A 14,386-nucleotide genomic window follows, 5' to 3' on the forward strand; every position below is an offset into this window, starting at 1 on the left:
ACATTCCCTCCTAGTATTGGACTCTCATGCAAAGCTGGTTACTAGAGTTGCTGCACAAGGTTTCTAAGTAGGAGGAGTTTTTAGATGTATGGATTAATCAGTGATGTTTGCCATATGCTTTTTAGCACCGTATTCCTCAGTTGGAATAATTCTCAACTCTTTTTTTTCTTTGTCTTAGAAAATGGATCCTACTTAAAGCTAAGTTATTAGCATTTGCCAGGTTCTCCAGGCTTCTAGCCCAGTGCAAGTTTCATTGATTTCAACAGTAATAAAAAAGGAAAAATGTAAGGTCCTATTTTAGGTCTTGCAATTAACATAATAGGTTCATATCCCAGACACTCCTATATTCTGGAGTTTTCATACATTTCACTTATTGGATATTTTAGATAAAAATCACATGTATTTCCAGGAATGCTTTAAGTACTTGTGGGTTTTTTTTGTTGTTTTTTTTGTTTGTTTGTTTGTTTTATAGGATGGTATGAGTTGAAAGTATACTACTAAAGCCCCAGTCCTGCAACTGGATTTAGGTAAACAGATCCCATGTGGAGCCCTGTGGTAGATCAGGGACTAGCACTGCTCCAGCTGCCTAAATTAACTCTGCTTCATATTTGTCGTGATGAATTTTGGGGAAAGCCATGGCATTATGGGAACAATATCATGTCCACGGAAATCATAGCAGAAATTAGGAAAAGTCACGTGTTTTGCAATAAACTGAACCATCACTGCAGAATTAGGTTTCTACAGATTTTTCTTGCTGGTTTGCTTTGGGTATGAAGCTAGTGCCCCTTTCCCTCTCCCATTCTTTGATTTCTTTTATGTAACACACATTCTCACATCTTAGGGACACCTTCCTGCTGCCCCTTGTTATCTTATCCTGCTCATCCAGCATTGGCATAATAGTTTTGTTCTTGGGATCTCCATTGCCAGTCCTCAAAAATCTAGTGCTTTGTATCCCTGCAGTGTTGTTACTGATCTCGTCTGCACCTTCAGATGGGCTTTTCTCCTAAGAGCCAGTGAAGTCTGTACCCCCATTCACTCAGCCATTCACTCAGTCACTTGTGGATTCATTCACTTGACTGACCATTTATTCACTCATGCAAAAAGCATGGAGATTTATTTCAGAAAGCTGTTAAAGTGATGCACTCCGTAACTCTCACGACAGCTGAGACACATCCGCAGCTTTGTGTTGTGGTTGCTTTTCCTATTGTGGGCCAGATTATACCGCTGAGGCATAGCCCTGAGTAAGGAGCAGTGCAGAGAGAGACTGCCCCAGGGCAACCACCAGGAGGCACTACACACCATGTCACTCAGAGATCCTGGTTACTGCAGCTCCAAGTCCATCCCTAAGGAGGGGACAGTGTGTGCTCCCTCCACAGCCAGCTAGCTTCACTGACTGGATGTGACCCTACCTCCTTCTTACCCCTCCCTGCTCCCTACAAGGATTCTAGTCCTAGCAGCCTTTGCTCCTAATGGAGCTTGGGCTGTAATTGTTTTTACGTCCTGTACAGGTGGTATGGAGGGAAATGTTCCATGCACCCACTCTGCCCCCCCCCCTTTGTTCACCTGCAGTATATGTTTAAGGGCTGTGACTTGAAGGCTAAATCCCCAAACTGATTTCTAGCCGCCCCCCACCCCAAATGTCAGCAGTGTTAAACCCCATTTTAAAAAAATGTCTCGCTGGCTGTCTCCAATCTTGCCTGGGCTGTTGGTGGATGATGCTGCCCCACTGACCAATCAGAAGGCCCGTCGCTCCAATTATTTATGCTGCCTATCAACTTCCTTGCCAAAAAAACACCAACGAAACTAAAAGCTTTCAAATGGCCAGTGAGCATGCAGCACCAGCACAACGATGACTCCGCAGCTCCTGTTGCTGCCAGAGTCCCTTCCTCTGTCCTGCACTGGAAGGTAAATACTGGTGTATAAAAACTAGTGTAGGCCCTGAGCACAGCATCATTCCAGAACATAAAACTATAATGCATGACAACTTACTTAGATAGGAAGGTATTTTAAGTATTTTTAGATCCTTGGAGAAATTCCATTATCATGAAACTTAAACCATGCCATCCCCACGTGTTTCCCCCCTCCCACACACACACACCACAAAGATTTTGAGCACAGGGGGGAAAAGATACACATTATTTCACCTTATTTTTTTTAACTCTAACAAAAAACACTGCCTACATATATAATTGTGGACCTTGCTGTTTCTTTTAGAGCTTTGATTTCAACAACAGAGCATCAAATAAAAAAGCAATATTTATCATGCTTAGCAAGACAGAGTCCCTCAAGGCAAAATACTATACCTGGTGGATGAATTTAGGCAAAGCACTTAAGCACATGCTTAACTTTCAGCATGTGAGTAGTCCCATTGAAGTCACTGTGATAAAAATTAAGTATGTGTTTAAGAGCTTTGCTGGATCAGGGCCCTATTATGGTAGCTGCTGTTATAACTGCTATACAAATATAAATCAGGAGAACTAAATATTTTTGCTCTCAAGTGTATAATTTCTGCTTGTGTATTGCCATTTGATTTGGCCTCTAGTCTAATCATTTGAATATTCTATATCTTGCCCTTTACAAAGCTTTACCACCCTTCTAAATGGGAGAATTTAATGCAAAAGTGAAGCAAAAGTCATTTCACAGGTTAAACTGCAGCTAAATTGCCCAATTATTGACAACCAACAATCTTTCCTTAGGGTGCAATGGACTAAAATTGCTGGTACATGCAGCAAAATGAAAACACTGGAGCAAAAACATAAACTAGAACATTCCTCCCCCGCCCCCATGAAATACAAGATTACAAGGGAAGTACCATTGTTTCAGTCTAACACTTGGCCATTTGTTGTAGATGATCGTTAATTTCAGCATGTAAATTTGAAACATTTTATTGTTAGCTTGAGAACTATAATTAGAACACTGCAGAGATCACTTCACCCCTTCCAACAGCAGGCTCCTCTTCAGTGTTACAGCTCCGAATGCTGCCCCATTCTGCAGCCTCCACGTATACATCAAGCTATTTTAGCAAGAGACTCCCACTGCTTCTGGCACTCAATGGAACTAATGAGCGGGTTGACTTTCATGTCACTGTTGCTCTAAGGTCAGTGTCCCAATGTTCTTTCAACCACCCTGCTGTACTTCCCTGTCCCTTTACTTGTTCCTCTTGACCCAGCTTCCTCTTGCGAGCTTGAAAGAGCAACAGACTGCCTGTAATTCCTTATCTGATCAAGGTGGGTAACGGTGTTCCGTGGGGCAAATGGAGCACAGTGAGGGGGAAACCATGGCTTGCCAAGTCCCAGGTTGAATGCGCATCCTGTATTTCTCAAGCAATGCTGTGACACTGATCTAGCAGCTGGCTCATCATGCATAAACACACTCCTCACTATACGTCTCCCCCTTGTCCTCTGCCAAGGTACAAAAGTTGAATTCACCCCATGCAGAAATCAAGTCTCCTTATTCCTTCCTCTTTCCCTTAAGGCATGATTGAGACATTCTGAATGATCCCAGCAGCTGAATTTTTGGTCCCGGTTCTTTTAAAGTAGCATTTCAGCCAGCACTTTCTGTATTCGGGATCATCACAGGGAAAAGTGACACATCTCAAGGCAGTGGTAGAATTCTTATTTTGTTGTTTTAGAAGACACACCCTGGGAGCAGTTAGTGACCAAAAGGAATTGTTAGATGGAGTCCATCACCCTTCCAACACAGGCAGGAGCCCCCCGAAAGATGTATTATGAATACAGGGATTTTCAAACCAGCCTCAGAGATTTAGCCACCCATCTCCCTGAGGCTTTGTGAAGCTGGAGTGGTTCATGAATGCGAGTGCCAACCTCAGGGCAGACTGTTACAAACCAGGGCACAAACCCCCACACTGGTTGTGTGTTCTATAATTAGATATCACCAACCAAGTGTCAAGTGTGACTTATTAAGCACTATAACAGCCTTGAGATGGAGTCATAGACAGTCCCCTTGGGCATTTCCAGGCAAGCCTGGCTTTGTGACAGATGGTCCCTTACACTAAAAATCACAACAATATTCAGGTTACTCTCAGTCCCAAAGGACCAGTCACTGACCCCAGGTCTATGGTACCTTAGATACCTCACCAAAGATAACACTTGTAACCAACCCTATAATAAAGAAAATAAAGATTTATTAAATAGGAAAAAGAAGTAAGAGTTATTTACAGGATTAAAGCAGGCAAACATACACACACAAATGAGTCACAGTCATAGGTTTCAAAAAGTAATAGAAGTTGCTGTAATGTGCAAGCTCTGTATGTTCTTTAGGGCTAACCCAAGCTCAACGCTTGGGGATCCCTTGCTTATGCTTAGAAATATTGCCCTCTCCAAATTCCAAGTAGCATAGTGATACAGAGCCTTCTGGTCAGGGATTTTTATTCCCTTCACCCAGAATTCAAACAGTAATGGGACAAGGATTTGTACACATCTTCTCTTCCCGGGTGTGGAGAGAGCAATCAATAAAGTCTTTTGTCCACTGGCCTTCTGTGGGCCTTCTTTTGTTGGGCAGGAGATGACACCCATTGTGGCAAACTAGTATTAGTATTGCTTGGTAATGTTTCTCTCCTGACTCGGGGCGGGGGGGGGGGGGGGGAGAATGTTCCAGTTTCATAGAAAACACTACAATAGTTACAAAGCAAACACTTAAATATTACCATACATCATGGGGTACAGATATTATAAGTGAGATTAATGCATATAGCAATTCACAAGCATTTCATACAGTCCAAATACTAAACATCTCTATAAATCTAATACCTATTTTAACAGTACTAACACACAGGTGAGCCAGATTAGTTTCCAGATATGCATTTGTCAGTGTTCAGTGAGGCCTGGGGGCCTTGGCATGACTTGACACCTGGTCTGCCAGCTTCTTCTGAAAATCCCAGCTGAAATTGTTGTTATGCTTGTGCAGAGGCAAAATAATGGATTTTTCCATGTACAAGCAATAGTTATTAGATAAGAGTTCTCTGTTGTAAAATCCAGCTATCTGCACCAATCATCATCTCTGGGCACGTATCCCAGAGGTTAAAACACACAAAGTAATACAGCAGAATATAATATATATAAAAACAGCTTCCCACTTCCTCCTCAATAGCCTGAGAACATAGAGAAACATTCTGACCTTAGTGACTGCATTCTGCTTGCCTGAATTCCACCTGAACTTTCCATTCGTGACAGGATTCTTCTTCACTAACTGTTTTGTGATGTTGCTGTGCACTATTATCAGGCTGCAGATTCTCCCTCTGATGTGGCAAATAAGCTTATTTTGGTGGGAAGGTAGGTTGGAAAGGAATGTGGGATCCTTTAGGGGGTATATCGGTGTTATAAATTGCTGTCAATAGTCAGGAACACATACTGGAATAAGCCCTATACATTAGAGCACAGGCAGGCTAAACTCTTACTTTTGGCTCTGCACCAGCCAGACTTTCCATGGTGTAGGGGAGTTGAAGGATCTCCACACCTGCTCCACTGTGGGACTCGCAACTTTTCTGGGATTGGGTGACTAAGGTCCTCCTTCAGCCAAGCTTCCCACCATTTGGCAACACTCAAAGGATTCTGGTCCCTCACAGGAGCCACAGAGGCCACCACCGTGGGTGGTATTAATCCTTACGGAGTAACCACAAAAGTGGGACCTAGCAAGTTGCTAAGTCTGGCTGCCCTCCCAAGGCTGGATTAAGGCATAGGCTGTATAGGCCCATGCATAGGGCCCAGATCCTCAAGTCATCTGATTGTGTGAGAATCGCAGCTCTCTCTCTCTTTTTTTTTTTTTTTTTTTTTTTTGGAAACAGTTTCCAGGCCTCAGGCTTGTGAAGAAAACCCCGAAAACATGCAACAAGTGAAACAGTGCTGTGGTCCTGCATACAGCCTGACACAATTGCTCTCAGAGGTGAGAGCTTCCCATTCATCTTCATAGGTTCTGAACTCCAATATCCGCTGCTCTAGGAGTGCTGCCAAAACCACCCAACAGAGAACGAGGTGTGCCCAGAATGTGTGTGGCAGGGCTGTGGCCTGACCCCCCAGCCCAGCTACACCCTGGCGCCTGGGGGTAACCAGCTTCCAACCCTGCCTTTCTAGAGGGCAGAGGGGACACCTGCTGTCACCCCTGCTGCTGCTCCTGGAGGGAGGAAGAGGGCCTCATGCTGCTGCCCTTGCCTCTATGGGAGGGAAGGAGGCCACCTGCCACCTCCATTCAAAATGTACCATGAAAACTGAGCTGCAGGGGCCACTGTATCATGGTGTGCTTAGGACCCAGGATTGCCTCAATCTGGCCCAAATAAAAATGACCTGTAGGATGGGTGGGTGTCCTGAGGTGGGAAAGCAGATGTCTCCCTGCTCTCTTTGATCTCCAGTAGGGCAATTTTTCCCAGATAGAGGCTGCGCCTTCTCCATTTGACGATTCCATTTCTGAGCTGGTGGTGATCTCAGGCTGCGTGGTCTCCTTTAAATTCCTCTACACCATACAGGGAATCTCCCCCCACCCCTCTTCCCAACTCCTGCAACAGAGTTGTGATGGCTCTGTGCCTGCAGTGCCTCCTATCCCCAAGGGCATAAGGGAGTGGGTTCCTGGACTCCATCCCCTGAGCAGGGGGAGAGGTTTGGGGACAGAGAATAGCCACATGTGCGCCTTCCCCCAATCAGACTTTTGGTTGTACTGTTCATCTGTGGAATCAAACTGGGTCCCAGGTCTCTACAGGCAGTTCCATGCCACACAGCAAATCAACATCCAGATTTGGGCCACTGAGTATGACTGGCATGGGGAACAGTGAGGAAAGGCTGCTTGCAATGGCACTCTGGGGGTAGTTTTGGGTAGCAGTTTAGAACTTTGTTACAATTTTCAGACCAGTTATGATAAGGGCGGAGGATGATTCGTGCAGTTATTTCCGAGGAGGCATGTAAAAGTTCCAGAACTGAGTTATTTGCAGTGAGACCCAGTGCTCTGCTACAACAACACAAAGGGACTCAAAAGCTGCCTGTAGTGCAGAAAAAGACACCAAGAAAACAAAACAAAATAAAAAACATCGACCCTTCTGATTTGCAGCTGCTGTGGAAACCAGCCCCACAGCCTCTCTCTCTGGACTTGGCAGGCAGTGGGGCTGTCTGCTCCACTGCTAACCTATTTTCAATGCCAGCAACCTCTAATTTAACTGTCAAGTGTAGTTTTCCCCTGCATTGAAAACAGCTATTTGCCAACCAAGTAAGCTCTGAGGCTTGTCTGATGAGCCATTATAGACAGCGAAGGGGAACATTTTAAATAATTTTGCTTCTTTCATTTCTTGAAAGGGTTGTAGGCAAACCAAATCCTCCAACTGAATATTCCCTGTTTGGGTGAATTAAATATAGGTGGACAGAACTCTAGAAGGAGCACTGCACCTCAGGTCAATAAAGAGCAGCCTCTTGGTTGTATTTGGAACTCCTCTGAAACCCAAAGGAATCCGCTCTGGTGATACTTTTCACTCTTTAAAGTCTCTCTTCACCAGCAGCCTAAAACACTCCTGCTCTTTCATTATGCAAAAAGGTAATAAAGGCCCAGTCATTTGCACATGCTTGTTTTATGCAGTTTAAGGCAATGTCCTCTCTATTTTAGTGGAACTGTCCAAAACTTGTTGAGTTTCCTTCTTTGGGGAAATGGTGCAGCAGACTGGGGCATTTTTGCAGTATGAAATTTCACAGTTTTATAAATGTTGTTGTTTTAGAAGCATTCTTTTAAAGAAAGGCCCAGAAGCCCTGCTTTTTATTATGACAGACTTGTATAACTACACTAGAGAAAGGGGGGGGGGGGTTCTATCTTCATAGATTCACCAGTTTTGCTTCAGGTGTGAAAATTTCTAACAGGCAGACTCCACCGCTCTGTCCCTTCCAGCAGTCTGAGGAAAGAGGAGTAGTGTACAGTGAAGTCTAAATATCTTTATTCATTGAGGTTTGGAAATGTAGGCTACAATTCTGCAAGAAATGCACACAGCGACACATGTGCAACTGTAATACCAACAGACCCCGGTCATCAGTGGGCGGGATCGAACCTGGAACCAAATGCATGAGCCTCTACTGCATGAGCTAAAAGCCATATGTCTGTTAGCTATGGCTGAAGAGCAGACTTATTAATCTCTTTCTCTCTCTCTTTCTAAATGGTCTCGGTGCCACTAGATGGGACAGAACACCACACCCAGGAGGTGTGTGGGTTACACAACTCCACTGAAATCAGTGAGGCCCTGTGCAGATACAAGGGCCTGCCTATCTGCATTTCTTTCCAGGATGAGGACAACATGCCTCCATTTTGGAAGTGGCTGGTGTAGTTTAAGTTGTCTGCCTCATGTTAAAGTGAATGGAAGTTACCAGGCTAAACCCATGAACTGAATACTTACTCCAGCATAGACCAATCTAATCTTTTTGGTTTACTGACTACACTGAGCTAGTAACAGGGTGTGGGGCCCTGTGAATCAACTCCTTTTATCACAAGCTAGAAGTCATACCAAGGATGAATTTGGCTCCCCACATCCATTCACAACTACTCGGGGGAGGGGGGGAAGTTCCAGAATTTTATATTCCCTTGGCAATAGCCCAGATTCACTGTTGGATTTGATGCTGTGTAGATTGGTAAAAGGACCCTAGAGAACCTATTTGGCTCAAGTCTACATTCTAACACAGACTTTCTGTCCATATAAACACCGTGTAATAAATCCATATTGTAAATAGCTATGAGATCCTGAAGTGCTTGTGCCAATTCTAATTAGCCATACTATAGACAGGATTCTGTGGATCTGTATCATTTAATGACTTGTACCTTTTCCAGGTGGCCATGTTCAGTATTTCACTTACTACAATAGTGCTGAGAAGGGCCAGTCAAGACAAGTGTGTTAAGCACTACATAAATGCATAAAATGATGCAGTCACTGCCCTGAGATATTTACAGCCTTCCAGTACCTCGCATTAGCATTACATTTAATACAAAAAAAAAAAGGCAAGAAAGTTCTTGTATGCTCAGACACCAAATTCATGGGCACCTAGATAGATTAGATAGCACCGATATCTGGCTGCCTTCTACCAGAATAGGAAGGCTTTGGATGGAGGTGTATAAATATAAGTTGCTTACAAGGAGAATGAAACCAATAAGCTGATACAGGAGATAAAATACACAGCACCATATGCTGTATTTGGTTACTTCTGCTTTCATTTCCCTCCAAAAGGAAAGAGCTTATAAAGTTATGGTGAAAGCAAACCTCTCTCCTTGAATAAAACATTGTTTCCTTGGTTTGTTTGTTCATCTTAGGTACTTGTGAAATTGGCTGGGCTTACTACTGCACCGGAGGAGGAGCAGCTGCCGCTATGTTAATCTGCACTTGGTTGGCCTGCTTCTCTGGCAAGAAACAGAAACAGTACCCTTACTGAGGCTGGTGGCCTGAGAGTCCAGTTTAGAGAACGAATGAGCTTCGAGAGGCCGAAGTGACTTGCAGACTTCTTCTTCTGAACAAAGTGCTTTAGCTCCTAGCTGCAGAACAGTCATTATGAAATGAGAATGGACCTGGTCAAGGACGTGAGGTGACACTGTGAATTGTGGGGAGGGTGGGGAGTCTGGAAAGCTCGACCAAATGCTGCGACTCTCGGAAGGCATGGGCAGTTCTTGCTTGACAGAGTATATTTCTGGTCTGTTCTAGAAGAATACAATTTTACGAGCAAGGAATGCTCCCCTTTGTTAAATTGTGAAGGTATGGGTGTACCAATGAATTGAAAGACGTGAAAATAATATTTTGGGTAAGGTATAATCTTCCAAAATTCCCCTTAAGCACAACACTCCTGAAAGTGTGCGTGCACACACATATACACACACACACACACGTATAGACCATGGCACAGAACAAATAAAATGCAAACTTATTGGTGCATTTTTTCTTTTTTTTATTCATTTGATGGTTTAAAATTCAATGTTATACCACTTTTTAAACTACACATGAAACCTAATAAATGGACCAATAAGCCACTTTAACAGTATTTTGTATATTCTCTCTACTCTTTTTCCCAAAACATTTATTCACTGCTTATTCAGCCCTATAGAATTTTTATTTAGCTTCTGTTTTTTCAGGATTATTACAAAAATGCAACATTTTACTCAGCATATATAGGGGCTTTGCCTATAGTACTGTTATGAAGGGCAGTAAATGGACATCTTTCAGTCCAGGGAGAATTCCACTCATGGTACTATAGGATATTGTTGGTTACGTAAGACTAATGGGAAACGTCTTCCAGATATAGATTTGGTCATTGTTATGTTTAGTTCATTGTTGTTGTATTGTGCTGTACCATGTTTATTATTTCAATATTCATTTTTGTAAAAAAAAATATAAATGTGCTATTATGTTTGTATTTGAAAATCTCTGTAAATAAATTTTTCTCTGATCAATACTGGAAATAAATTATAGTGTCATTGGATGAATCAGTTCATTTCTTAGATCTCCATAAAAATGTCTTGCAAATAATCACATCCTTCATACGCCTCTTGGGTACATTCTGCCCCTAATGTACACACAATTTAACTCCCTTCAGAATCTTTCACAGTTATAGAACACCTTTCCTTCAAAAGGATCATTAACCTAGCAGACTGATATACAAACTATTCACAAGTGACTTCATCAGTCTTTGTGCTGAAACATAGCAACAATTGACAGACATAGCCGCCCTACACATTTCAGGACAGGAAGTGAAGGATAGTTGATCCAACCAAAAATGAAATTGCCCATCTCAGCTAGGCAGAATGCAGTTTTGGAAGGTCATGGTCATGTGAATAAATCAAAAGACTGAGTGTCTGAACACCTGGGTTCTAATACCTGGCTTTGCCACTGACTTGCATTGTGACTGTGGACCTGTCACTTATCCTCTCTGTGCCTCAGTTGCCCTATCTATAACATAGGGAGAATAATACCCATGATGTATACATGTGAAATATTATTTTATTTATTACAAATGATTACCCAAGCTGGATTTTGGCCAGGATACCAGAGCTAATGCCTTGCAGATATGAAAAATGCTGCATGATCACTAGTGGAGAAAGGATCTTGGTTTTGCATGTCATTTGAAAGACAAAGCATCAAATTCTGCCCTCATTTATTCCAGATTTACTCTGGTTTGACTCCACTGACATCAGTCGAGTTACTTCAACTGTATACTAGTATAACTGAGCAGAATTTAGCCAAGAGCCTCCAACAGCAGTGTCCCTCTGACACCATGCTGGTGTTATGCAGACATCAGGGTGGAAAAACTAGCTCCATTGATGTCAGTGGATGTTTTGCCATTAACTTCAATGGGCTAGGATTTTACCCCATAATTTTAATCCTCTCTTTAGAAACATATGGTTGCTTTCTAAACTATAATTATTCATATTGCAATAGTGCCTAGAGGCCCCCTCTGAGATTTGGGCCCCATCTGTGCTAGGTACTGAACAAAAACCTAGTAAAAAACAGTCCTTTCTCAATCTCAAATAGACAAGACAAGCAAAAAAACTCTCATTTATTTCAAGGAAAGCAGAATGAGCATAGAACGTAATTCAGCATTTCCCAACTGATGAACTTCCACGTTTATCAATCATAAAATTAACTGATATTACATTTCAAAATGTATTTTTCTGTTCATATATTTCCAATTGTTTTTTATATATAATTATGTATGCCACGGGTATGATGTTTGTCCTAGTTACAACTTTGTGGCTTAATAACCTCAGAAAATTGTACAGTGTGGCTGGCCAAATAAATTGGACAGAGTTTCAGAGGTGTGGTTGCTGTGGGAATAGCCATGTCAGTTTTGAATGATTAATTCCGATCTTCTCAAACTGATTTGTATTGGGTTTTACTGTAGGATGAGTAGTGTTTATCCACTTTACTGTACCATGTGCTGAGAAGAATATCATGTCCTGTACTTTCCAGATTAGCCCATAATTGCCATATCATGTTTGACCTCAAGTTTCCATTAAGAACCACATCAGCTATATTGTGGAGACTTAGCGCTATATACTGGCCTAGATGCTCACACGGATCTTCCATTGGTATCAATGAGAGTTGTGCACAGAGTGCTAGGGTCCTTCATATTTCTGTTTTAGGGTTTTCAGAGCATTACAGTCTCATTACAATGTAGCACCAAATTCAAACCTAGCATATATATGAAACACTATTGACTTCAGTGGAGTTCTATCCATTCACACTAAGGCTGAATTTGCCTTATAGAGGGGTTGAGTGCAACCTTTTTAACATTAAGGATAAATAGTCACATCTCCCTATGCGGTGGTGGCTCCCCAGGTCCTTTGCTCCACATGACCTTTAGCAAAGCGCTCACTAGAACTTGCCTGCCTCTGCACATCACACCGCCACTGAAACAATGTTGTGGGGCTGCCTCTTAAACAGCAGAGTGATTTTAAAAAGTCCAGAGACTTGATTATGAAAATGTGAGTACTCTTCTTCTAAATGTAAGGAACCTTGCACATCCCCATACTCTTGGATTCCTTGTGGTTTGCATCATAGGGACTTCTGACATTTGTTAGATCGTTCTATGGCTTGGTGTGACTTACCACAGCAAGTTGAAAATATAAAAGTATTCCAGGATCAAAATTAGCTTTTTGGAATTATGCAATCTAATTACGGTATGACTGAGTTCATCCGATATAGCTTGCACTTTTTATTTTATTTGGAGTTGAATAAAACAGCAGTTTTGAATACTCTAGTCAATGATGCATGCTGCACCTGCTCTGTCACTGGTTAGCATATAACTTTCAGCTGCTGAGACATGAATAAACCAATCCCAGTTTAATTAGGTTTGCCTGTATTCATATGTTTTGGTTTTGACATCCATTATGTATTATAATCTAAATGCTGTTTGTTGTTTGTGACCAAGGGACTTCTTGATGCTGACAGGAAGAGGGCAACATAGGGTTACAAGGATCCATTGCATCTGGTATCTACATACTAGTTCACCAAAGCATGTTATACAAGGTCTCTACCAGAAGCCTGTGTCACACGGCTCATCATAATCATTGTGAAATTTATGTACGGATAATATGTAAGGAGTTATGTATGTATGCTGAAAATTACATTTTTACGGTCTGTGAATTGGGGCCCATCACCAGAAGTTGATAAACATCTTCTGCCTGAAAGAAACTGGTTTATCTATCGGTCTGTCTCCATGTAAATTGAGTATTGTATACTTTACAATGAATGCCTATTTATAGTCTGAGCAAAATGCTAATCAAGACCAGCTGACTGCTCTTGCCAAAGCTTTAGGCCTCAGCCAAGCACTGACAAATTTGTTGCTGGAAACCAGTCTGGTTCACCTGTGTGTTAGTAAGGTTACAATGGTATTGGACTTATAACAATGCGTTTAGTGTTTAGACTTTATGAAATGCTTGTAAATTGCTGCATGCATTAATCTCACTTATAACATCTTTATCACATGCTATAAGGCAATATGTAAGTTTTTGCTTTATGACTGTAAAAAATGTTTGCTCTGAAACTATGAACCTAGTCAGGAGGGATCGTTGCCTAACTGCCAAGAAGGCTACCAAAACTAAATGGGCCATTGTGGGACATCACAATACAAAGACTTTGTTAATTTCCCCTTCACACTCATGAAGAGGCTACGTGCAAAAGGGCTCATCCCTTCAGCTTGATTTCTGAAAGAAGGAAATAAAAATAGCTGACAAGAAAATTTGTCACCTCTTTTTTGTTGTTTGGACTCTCACAGGGCTGGAGCTATGAAACAGAAGCAGAAATCCCCAGAGTCAACCTGGTGTAGCCCTAAAAGCCATTCAGAGCTGACAAATTACTGCAACTCTGCCATTTTTTAAAACCATAGACTAACTCAGGTTGGGACTGGGAGCAACCTGAATATTGTGTGATCTTTTGTGTCTAGCAACCAACTATCACTAAATCCAGCTTTCCTGGGTGGCAAGATAGACTGGAATGCACAAGGGGACTGTCTGTGAATCTATGGTAAGAGTGTTACAGTGCTTCAGGAGTTCACATTTGTTTCTGGGTCGGTGACATCTCATTATAGAACACACAACCAGTTTGGGGTCTCTCCCTGTTTCTTGACAAATGGGCACTCACAGTTGTGAACCACTCCAGACAGCGTGATTCTCCAGAGGAGATTCTAGAACAGGAAAACACAAGCAGCAGGGATTATTATGTTTGCAAGAGAAGACAATGGAATTTTGGACTATAACTGTAGGGACACAGACAAACTCTGGATCTTTCCACTGAAGAGGCAAGAAGACAATGTGACTTGTCTTGTGAAGGGAAGATCACAGCCAAGCCTGGGTGTAATATTCTGGAAGGATTTGGGGTGAATTTTTGGTCTATATGACATGACAGTGTCTTGGCAGGTAAGTTTAGTATGCA

The 14,386-nt window shown here is 42.2% G+C and overlaps 1 protein-coding gene across 1 annotated transcript in view; it reads left to right on the plus strand.

Moving 5' to 3' along the window:
- LHFPL6 (LHFPL tetraspan subfamily member 6) overlaps positions 1-9,398 on the plus strand; it is a 206,087-nt gene extending 196,689 nt beyond the window's left edge. The window contains exon 3 of the mRNA XM_065423788.1: positions 9,280-9,398. Within this exon, the coding sequence (XP_065279860.1) occupies positions 9,280-9,398 (119 nt within the window). The remainder of the gene's footprint in view (positions 1-9,279) is intronic.
- Positions 9,399-14,386: the final 4,988 nt, after the last annotated feature.

Source organism: Emys orbicularis, chromosome 1, assembly GCF_028017835.1.
Source record: "Emys orbicularis isolate rEmyOrb1 chromosome 1, rEmyOrb1.hap1, whole genome shotgun sequence".
In the NCBI taxonomy this organism is placed as follows: Eukaryota; Metazoa; Chordata; order Testudines; family Emydidae; genus Emys; species Emys orbicularis.